The sequence below is a fragment of the Pygocentrus nattereri genome, chromosome 9 (assembly GCF_015220715.1).
Source record: "Pygocentrus nattereri isolate fPygNat1 chromosome 9, fPygNat1.pri, whole genome shotgun sequence".
Taxonomy (NCBI): domain Eukaryota; kingdom Metazoa; phylum Chordata; class Actinopteri; order Characiformes; family Serrasalmidae; genus Pygocentrus; species Pygocentrus nattereri.
In genome coordinates this window covers 1728821-1739533 of record NC_051219.1, presented here as the reverse complement: position 1 = coordinate 1739533, position 10713 = coordinate 1728821, and the positions used below count along the sequence as shown (strand labels likewise).

At 44.1% G+C, this 10713-nt stretch overlaps 1 protein-coding gene across 2 annotated transcripts in view; it reads left to right on the top strand.

The window, feature by feature from the left end:
- The window catches only part of si:ch73-106g13.1 (coronin-2A), a 15663-nt gene extending 7953 nt beyond the window's left edge, over window positions 1-7710 (top strand). For both annotated transcript variants that reach the window (XM_037541074.1, XM_037541073.1), the window contains exons 8-12: window positions 2134-2230; window positions 2979-3091; window positions 3186-3276; window positions 4869-5146; window positions 7050-7710. In XM_037541074.1, coding sequence (XP_037396971.1) covers window positions 2134-2230; window positions 2979-3091; window positions 3186-3276; window positions 4869-5146; window positions 7050-7184 — 714 coding nt within the window. In that variant the 3' untranslated portion in view covers window positions 7185-7710. The remainder of the gene's footprint in view (window positions 1-2133; window positions 2231-2978; window positions 3092-3185; window positions 3277-4868; window positions 5147-7049) is intronic.
- Window positions 7711-10713: the final 3003 nt, after the last annotated feature.

Here is a 10713-nt window from a genome sequence, read left to right as displayed (position 1 = left end):
ACCCCATAGACCACCTTTGGGATGAATTAGAGCGGAGACTGTGAGCCAGGCCTTCTTGTCCAACATCAGTGTCTGACCTCACAAATGCGCTTCTGGAAGAATGGTCAAAATTCCCATAAATACTCCTAACCCTTGTGGAAAGCCTTCCCAGAAGAGCTGAAGCTGTTATAGCTGCAAAGGGTGGGCCGAGATCATATTAAACCCTATGGATTAAGAATGGGACGTCACTCAAGCTGATATGCCTATGAAGGAGATGAGCAAATACTTTTGGAAATATAGTAAAAGTGATTCTGAATTTATCATAGTGAAATAAAAATCATAAAATTATAAAGGCCAGAAAATTACTAAAATTTCACATACCTCTGTATGCAATCAATTAGGTGAAAGTTCTTTAAAAAAAATTGTGTCTTTTTGATTTGCATAAACTCACATTGAATTACATGCAACTAGCTAATATTATTCACAATATCAATAATAATAACTAATTGGAGAAACGTAATAAAACATCTGAGGCTTACACCCAGATGCTATAGTTAATTACAGCTAACTAGCTCTTTTGCAGAATAATTAGAGCTATTTAACTAAGTTAAGGGTTGAACACTGGTTATACATCCGTGAATATTTGATACTGCACAACTGTTAACATGGGTTATCATTTACAGTCACTTGGTTCATTTACTGGAGGGGACATGCACCACTGCATTATCAACTGCATAACATGAATGTGATTTTAACACTTATTTATTGTTGTTTTAGTTTATTGTTTTTATTAATCTTTACTTCAATTAATGCATCTGTAAATAGTGTACAGCAATACTTTTGCCCCTGTTTTGGGCTTGTTTTTCTCTATACTGTATTTGTACTGCTGCAATAGAAGAATTTCCCTCTTTATTCTGTATTAAAAGTGATCTCTCGCTATCTATCTCTATCTCTCTATCTATCTATACTGGTTTGTCATACAAATGTGCTTACCTTGTGTTTCACTTTTGCTCATCTTCACAAGGTCTTAGCTCTTCAGGTGGCATCGCCTGCAAATATTCTTCTTTCTTGTCCACAGTGTGGATTGGCACCTTTAACACTGAAAATGTCTTTATTTGGCTGAAATCATTCCTAATGGGGACCAGGAAGTGGGCGGTATCTGACCATATTTGGAATACGTGTGTGTGCAGAGCAGTGGGTGCAGTACCAGCCGGGGACTATAAGGGGGCGCCATCACACACGCGCACTCTGTTCCAAACATGCGGTATGGGTCAAAGCTAAAAACTTCACAGGCACCTTTTTAAGAGCTCTTCTATTCATCTAAAATGGTTTCCCTCATGGGGACCAGGTTTTTTGTCCCCACACCGCAATTGGTCCCCATGACGTGACTGTGTAAACAGAATCTTGTCCCCACAATGTGATGAATACCAGAACACACACACTATACAGTCACACACACACACACACACACACACACATTATACACACTATACACACACACTTTATACACACACAGACTGACAGTAACACATTACCTGTCTGTCTGAAACAGTACACAAATATCTAAAGACCTGTCTCTCTCTCTGTCTCTCTCTCTCTCTCTGTCTCTCTCTCTCTCTCTCCCTCTCTTTCTCTCTCTCCCTCTCTTTCTCTCTCTCCCTCTCTCTGTCTCTCTCTCTCTCTCTCTCTCTCCCTCTCTTTCTCTCTCTCTCTCTCTCTCTCTCTCTCCCTCTCTTTCTCTCTCTCCCTCTCTCTGTCTCTCTCTCTCTCTCTCTCTCTCTCTCTCTCCCTCTCTTTCTCTCTCTCTCTCTCTCTCTCTCTCTCTCCCTCTCTTTCTCTCTCTCTCTCTCTCTCTCCCTCTCTTTCTCTCTCTCCCTCTCTTTCTCTCTCTCCCTCTCTCTGTCTCTCTCTCTCTCTCTCTCTCTCCCTCTCTCCCTCTCTCCCTCTCTCTCTCGCTCCCTCTCTGTCTCTCTCTCTCTCTCCGTCTCTCTCTCTCTCTCTCTGTCTCTCTCTCTCTCTCTCTCTCTCTCTGTCTTTCTCTCTCTCTCTCTCTCTCGCTCCCTCTCTGTCTCTCTCCCTCTCTCGCTCTCACCCCTCTCTCTCTCTCTCTCTCTCTCCCCCCCTGTCCCCCCCTCTCTCTCCCTCTCTCTCTAGGGTGATGGGAATATCCGTTATTATGAGGTCAGTGCAGAGAAACCCTACATTCACTTTCTAGCTGAATATCGTTCTCTCCTCCCACAGAGAGGCATGGGTGAGTCCTCACACAGATAGTTTTACAGTTTTAAACAGTTCGTCTGCTGATCTGGGGTTTGAGCTTTTGTGCATGAGTTTGTAGTTTGTGTGTGTCTCTGCAGAAGTGTGTATACCTAAGCAGGTGTGTGTGTACCTGCGTAGATGTGCGTACCTGTGCAATATGTGTGTACCTGTGCACTGTTTGTTTACCTGTGCAGGTGTGTCTGTGTACCTGTGCAGATGTGTGTGACCCTGTGCAATGTCTGTATACCTGTGCAGGTGTGTCTGTGTACCTGTGCAGATGTGTGTGACCCTGTGCAATGTCTGTATACCTGTGCAGGTGTGTCTGTGTACCTGTGCAGATGTGTGTGACCCTGTGCAATGTCTGTATACCTGTGCAGGTGTGTCTGTGTACCTGTGCAGATGTGTGTGACCCTGTGCAATGTCTGTATACCTGTGCAGGTGTGTCTGTGTACCTGTGCAGATGTGTGTGACCCTGTGCAATGTCTGTATACCTGTGCAGGTGTGTCTGTGTACCTGTGCAGATGTGTGTGACCCTGTGCAATGTCTGTATACCTGTGCAGGTGTGTCTGTGTACCTGTGCAGATGTGTGTGACCCTGTGCAATGTCAGTATACCTGTGCAGGTGTGTCTGTGTACCTGTGCAGATGTGTGTGACCCTGTGCAATGTCTGTATACCTGTGCAGGTGTGTCTGTGTACCTGTGCAGGTGTGTGTGACCCTGTGCAATGTGTGTATACCTGTGCAGGTGTGATGCCGAAGCGTGGGCTGGACACTAAGCAGTGTGAGATCTTCCGGTTCTACAGGCTGGTGTGTGTAAAGGACCTGGTGGAGCCTCTGTCCTTCATCGTGCCGCGGAAGGTAAAAAGCTCAGTTTACTCAGTTTAAGAAGACGCCTGAAGGCCGACTGACCCTGAGCTCACAGCCCTGTCCACTCTCCCTGCGCTGCTCTCAGTCTGACGGCTTCCAGGAGGATATTTACCCGATGACGGCCGGCAACGAGGCGGCCATGACGGCTCAGGAGTGGCTGACGGGTCAGAACAAAGGTGAGCAGGCCGACAGTTTCTTCATGCTAATGTAGCTAACAGGTAATGGAAGCTTACAGCTTAGACGTTCTGCAGTGATCAGGTTATTAAGTGCATATAAACACGCTCACTGTTAGAACTCACTCTTAGAACTCACTATTAGAACTCACTTTAAGAAGTCACTATTAGAATTCACTGTTAGAACTCACTATTAGAACTCACTGTTAGAACTCACTATTAGAACTCACTATAAGAACTCACTGTTAGAACTCACTATAAGAACTCACTCTTAGAACCCCCTATTAGAACTCACTTTAAGAAGTCACTGTTAGAACTCACTGTTAGAACTCACTATTAGAAGTGATCAGGTTATTAAGTGCATATAAACACGCTCACTGTTAGAACTCACTCTTAGAACTCACTATTAGAACTCACTTTAAGAAGTCACTATTAGAATTCACTGTTAGAACTCACTATTAGAACTCACTGTTAGAACTCACTATTAGAACTCACTATAAGAACTCACTGTTAGAACTCACTATAAGAACTCACTCTTAGAACCCCCTATTAGAACTCACTTTAAGAAGTCACTGTTAGAACTCACTGTTAGAACTCACTATTAGAAGTGATCAGGTTATTAAGTGCATATAAACACGCTCACTGTTAGAACTCACTCTTAGAACTCACTATTAGAACTCACTATTAGAACTCACTATAAGAACTCACTGTTAGAACTCACTATTAGAACTCACTATTAGAACTCACTATAAGAACTCACTATTAGAACTCACTATTAGAACTCACTGTTAGAACTCACTTTAAGAACTCACTGTTAGAACTCACTTTAAGAACTCACTGTTAGAACTCACTATTAGAACTCACTTTAAGAAGTCACTATAAGAACTCACTGTTAGAACTCACTGTTAGAACTCACTATAAGAACTCATTATTAGAACTCACTTTAAGAAGTCACTGTTAGAACTCACTGTTAGAACTCACTGTTAGAACTCACTGTTAGAACTCACTATAAGAACTCACTATTAGAACTCACTTTAAGAACTCACTGTTAGAACTCACTATTAGAACTCACTTTAAGAAGTCACTATAAGAACTCACTGTTAGAACTCACTGTTAGAACTCACTATAAGAACTCATTATTAGAACTCACTTTAAGAAGTCACTGTTAGAACTCACTGTTAGAACTCACTGTTAGAACTCACTGTTAGAACTCACTCTTAGAACTCACTATTTGAACTCACTCTTAGAACTCACTCTTAGAACTCACTCTTTGAACTCACTATAAGAACTAACTATTTGAACTCACTATAAGAACTCACTGTTAGAACTCACTGTTAGAACTCATTCTTAGAACTCACTCTTAGAACTCACTCTTAGAACTCACTCTTAGAACTCACTGTTAGAACTCACTCTTTGAACTCACTCTTTGAACTCACTCTTAGAACTCACTATAAGAACTAACTATTTGAACTCACTATAAGAACTCACTGTTAGAACTCACTGTTAGAACTCATTCTTAGAACTCACTCTTAGAACTCACTATTAAAACTCACTCTTAGAACTCAATTTAATTCAATTTACTTTAACACGTCTAGGGCCGGTACTGATGTCGATGCGGCCTAGTACTAAAGTCCAGAACCCGTACCCGGCTCCGGTGGACAGTGGGCTCGAGCGCTCAGCCAGCAGCGCGTATCTCAGCGGGCCGAACAAGCTCTTCCTTCAGGAGGTCAATCAGAACTCAGAACATGACCTGACTGACCTGACGGGATGGCAGGAGGACGAGACTCAGTGGGTCAGCGCTCGCTCCACACCCAGCCGGGGGGTGAGGTGGTGTGAGTCGGCAGCGTTCCCACCGCCTGCAGCCGAGAAGGAGGTGAGAACGCGAACGGCGCAGTCTGTTCTGATGAACAGGCAGCAGGCTGTGTTCAGGTTCTGATAAAGAGGCAGCAGACAGTTCAGGTTCTGATAAAGAGGCAGCAGACAGTGTTCAGGTTCTAAGAAAGAGGCAGCAGGCTGTGTTCAGGTTCTGATAAAGAGGCAGCAGGCTGTGTTCAGGTTCTGATAAAGAGGCAGCAGACAGTGTTCAGGTTCTAAGAAAGAGGCAGCAGACTGTGTTCAGGTTCTGATAAAGAGGCAGCAGGCTGTGTTCAGGTTCTGATAAAGAGGCAGCAGGCTGTGTTCAGGTTCTGATAAAGAGGCAGCAGACAGTGTTCAGGTTCTGATAAAGAGGCAGCAGGCTGTTCAGGTTCTGAGAAAGAGGCAGCAGACTGTGTTCAGGTTCTGAGAAAGAGGCAGCAGGCTGTGTTCAGGTTCTGATAAAGAGGCAGCAGACTGTGTTCAGGTTCTGAGAAAGAGGCAGCAGGCTGTGTTCAGGTTCTGATAAAGAGGCAGCAGACTGTGTTCAGGTTCTGAGAAAGAGGCAGCAGGCTGTGTTCAGGTTCTGATAAAGAGGCAGCAGACTGTGTTCAGGTTCTGATAAAGAGGCAGCAGACTGTGTTCAGGTTCTGAGAAAGAGGCAGCAGGCTGTGTTCAGGTTCTGATAAAGAGGCAGCAGACTGTGTTCAGGTTCTGATAAAGAGGCAGCAGACTGTGTTCAGGTTCTGAGAAAGAGGCAGCAGGCTGTGTTCAGGTTCTGATAAAGAGGCAGCAGACTGTGTTCAGGTTCTGATAAAGAGGCAGCAGGCTGTGTTCAGGTTCTGATAAAGAGGCAGCAGACTGTGTTCAGGTTCTAAAGCCGTCGCTCTGCATCTGTTAGAACGTTGTCAGCATTTGCGTTCGATTGATTTATGACAACATTTTGGGCCTCGTTCACCAAGAAGAGCCACACCTTCTTAAACTGACTCACGCAGTCTTGACGAAGACTCTGCCTCACCGGCGTTCTCTTATGTGGAGCTGGTTCTCAGACTCTACACACAGTCAGGACGAAGGACAAATACTCTTCATCATCTGACCAGGAATTCTTATAACGCTGCAGAAATTTCCAGTATTTGTAAATATTGGGTCGTATGTTTTATTAAGTTGGATTTGTTTGGTCTTGTTTTCAATAAAAGAGAAAACGTTGATTTTATGGTGTTTTTATTAGTTTAATGGTGCGACTGCACAACTTCCCGAATAGCCCACTTAAAAAAGGGAAATATTGAGAGGAAATAGTTTCAGTAATAATCCATGCGAAAGAGGGTTGAGATCAAATCTGTGCTGACGAATGTTTTAGAAGTGATTTTATAACCTTTCACGGTGTAAAATGAGCAGCTGAGGAGCAACTGTCTGGACGCCACTGCCATTTTCTGCTTTTTCTCAAATGCATCAGCCCTGACACAAAGGATTGTGGGATATGTAGTGCAGTGAAGGATACTGTACCGTGTGAGGAGCAGAGCAGTGTATCAGGCACGGCCGTTGACGAAGTTAAACAGGTTCCAGTACAATGTGCTTTCGGTCATCTCCTCGTGTCCCCACAGCAACGTGACCTGTGAAAGTTGACAGCGGTCAGACAGGCGTTCCTCCAGGTTCACCCTGACGACTGGTTCTATACCATAAGAGCGCCGTTTTCCATCCTGAGTGTTTGTGATCAGTGACCTGTACGGAGTTCATGCCTGTGTTAGCTCCACGGGAGCTACAGCAGATAAACAGCCTCCCCACGGGGGGGTTAGTTTAACACACTGACACAGCTAAGACCCCCAGTGCAAACAACCAGAGCTCCATATAATACAGCCCCCCTCCCATATACATTCAGATTCAGCAGATGTGAAGTGCAGCTGTTCCTCTTGTTTGTGTTTCAGCTGCTGCAGGTGTTCTACAGCCAGCAGGAGGAGATCAGGTCACTGCGGGAACAGCTGGAGCACAGGGACAGCAGGATACAGCAGCTGGAGCTGGAGATGAAGAACATCCGCAACCAGCTCAGAGCCTCATTCTAAAGCATAGCTGACCGTAACTGGACAGGACCAAGTACAGTGAGTCTCAACGACCAATCAAATCACTTTCTGAGGTGGTCAGTGCTGCATATGACCACCAGGGTTATTATACTTCACTGAAGCCGTCACTAAATTAAACACTAGCGGAGAAAAATGTTCGAAGAATAAATGTTGTGAAACGTAATGAAACAGAAACACTTTCAGAATCAAAACTGGACGTCAATCACGAGTCTTCACGCATTAGACACATTAAAGCGGCAGGTGAAGGCGACTGTACGGCTAACTGTCCACTTACGATCAGAACTATCAAGACGGACTAACTCCACGTGTGAAGACTTACAGGCCTAGACTGCCTCCAGGGGGCGCCAGTGCCTCAGTGCTCCCTACTGATTTTCACTCACTTAGGAAGCTCTTTTTATTCCGGGACAATCAAAGGGAATTTTGTTTTCTGAACAGCGTAATTGTTACGACTGAACGCCTTTTTGGTTGGAAAATAAAGTTTAAAAATTCCAAAGATTTGAGTCTCTAATATTCTGTGTCCTGTAGTCTATTTGATCGTGTGTGTAGCCAGTGACGGTCAGCACTGTGTAAGAATGGCACCGACAGTGACCGCTTATCACTGAGGCGTCATCACGAGGGATTAAACAGGAGAAAGCCATCGCTGACCGTCTGGTGATGAAGGACCAGCCGGACCGAATGCCAGTTCATTCATAGCCAGTGGTGGACAGTAACTGAGTAACTGAGTATCTGAGTAACTGAGTAAATGTAATTAGTTTCTGTACTTTAGTATTTTTGGTGTATCTGTACTGAAGTTTCTCCGTTCTGGACTTTTTCCTTTCACTCCACTACATTTCAGAGTCTAATATCCGACTTTTCCCTCCTACATTTTGAGAAATCTGTCGCTCCTTTTGGTTTCTGTGTGTATAAAAACGTAACATGTCAAAACGAAAGAAGCGCAAAGCCAGAGCACCAATCAGGGCCCAGCGGTCACTTTGTTTAGAGCTGGTTTTGACCTGTTGGTCAGACCGACCCAGTGCAGCACGCGGTTCAACGTCAGCGCAGCAGCGTAAAACTTTGGGAGAGTCTGTTCAACATAAATGATGAACTAACCTAACTTTGTGTAAATAGAGCTCAATATAGAAATATGTCCACATATGCAGTCGAGACTGACGCGGCTTTTTTCTGAATTTCTACAAACACCATTTCATTTTATAGTAAATGAGTTTGGGCTGGTTTATGTTTATGAACAGACGCCTACAGATCAATATAGTAAAGGAGCTCATCTGGGATCCTGAGTTTAAAGCCAGTTTTTATTCAACTTAAACTTGGAACTAAGTTGTAAATAAATCTGAAACTGAAACTTTGCTTGTGTGTAAAAAGTGATTTCAGAGCCACTCGGTTCTCCCTGATGGAAACTGTTTACCTTCAGTGTTTTGTGCTTCTGATCATTTTAATAGACGTCAGCGTCACTAATTAATGACCTTCTATTAAAAGACTGGTTTACCAAGAGAGACGCTGGAGGACTTTCACCTGAAATGAGTTCATGAAGCCAGTCTGGTTATAAAAATGATAACAGGACATCAGAGCCAGAATTACTCTTTTAGTACTTTTACTTTATACTTAAGTACATTTGAAGGGAAATACTTTAGTACTTTTACTCCAGTGGAGGTCTAAAGGGAGGAACTTCTACTTTTACTGGAGGAATATTTTACCTTGGGTATCTACTTTAACTCCGGTACGTGATTCGGGTACTTCGTCCACCGCTGATTGTAACTCATCTTCATTTCTTCTGATTTTCATTTTTCTGAGTAAATCAGTCACAAAGACTGACCCAGTAAAAATGACCTAAAATTGCTTGTGATAAAATCTCTTTAAATTAACTTACATTAGAGGTGAAGAAAGTTTCTGCCATCTCCTGTAAGGTTTCGAGATCCTCCTTCTCCAAACTTTAAACCCCAGTGAAACAAGACCTTTTGAACCATGAGCTGGACTTCAAATAGAGAAATACGGAGGAGAACCTTCACAGAAGGCCTAAATCAGTGGTTCTCCAACTCTGATCCTGGAGATCTATCTTCTTGCAGAGTCTTGTTTCAACCACAGTCTGCCTGACCTGCTCCAGCTGATTAGCTTCTTCAGGCTGGATCAGCTGCACCAGCGCTGGGTAACAAGGAGGCAGCATTTTGGATGCAGGTTGGAACTAAACTGAGAGGGAAAGTGGATCTCCAGGAGGATGGCTGGTGATCACTGGCCTAACGGAGGGTTAAATTCTTGAAACATCCACTGAAAAATTGTCCAATCACGACGTTTCTCCACAATTTCTAGGTAGATATAGCTAAGCGTGTCTCTTATTGGTCAGGACATCAGGAGCTGTAGAGAAGTCCTAAAGCCTCAGATCAGCTACCAGCATGATGACAAACACAGTCATGCTTTGATTTCCAAAGACCAATTTCATGAGACATCGATTTCAGGAAAACATCAGTCTAGTTCTTCCGGAAGTTCCAGACACATCACTTACTGTGAATATGAGTGGCAGCCTAATCAGTGGGTCAGCTCTACACTTCTTCAGTCTTCATGTCTTTTTTTTTTTTTTTACCCAATTTTCTCCCCAATTTAGTCGTTTCCAATTCCACCCGCTAGCTAGGACTCCGGACTCCGGCAATCACACGATGCTTCCTCCTTCGAACTGCCGCTCACGCAACGTCACGGGAGGACAGCGCCAACCGCCGTATCTGTTACATCAGCTAACAGACGCCTGCGCTGACCAGCATCGTGTTGAGTGATGGGGGGAGGAACGGGGGGCATCCTACCCACCCAGAGAGAGCGAGGCCAGTTGTGCTCTCTTGGACTCCCGGCTACGGACGGCTGTGGCATCACCAGGGATCGAACTCGTGATCTCCTGAAGCCACGGCCAACGCTTAGATGTCTTCATGTCTTGTCTTCATGTCTTTAATGGGGACATTATGTCAGTTCTTAAGTAGAACAACTTCATTCATTTTCTTTGAGTGTATAAGAAAAGAAGCACACATAAACAAACAAACCCATAAAGAAGACCGGCTTGTTATCCACGGCTGAGAAATGTTTATTTCATGGAAACATCACTATAAACGTCATAAGATAACGAACGACCAAACAGCCCGATCCCCCTCCGGGCTGGACCCCCAGGCCGGGACTGTGCTGACGGCAGAATACAAACTTTTACAAACTTTTATCAAAATTACAGTACAGTGATTCTCCAACACGACCCACCACAAAAACTACTGACCACTAACGTCTACTGATCCACACACGTCTAGTTTGGCTGGAGTTTAGTCTCTAATTCTGATCCTAATGTGGAGTATTGCTTTAGGGCTCGACTGCGTCCAGGACACAAACGAGCAGCGATTTTAGTGCAAAGTGCTACCGATAAATAGATAATCAATACCGAATGGCTCGGATTTCGGTTCATGCAGTCGAATAATGTTTAGCAAAGCTGGATGTCGATAACGATAACGATAAAGCACATGATACAAACCCGCATGAGGTCAATGGAGTC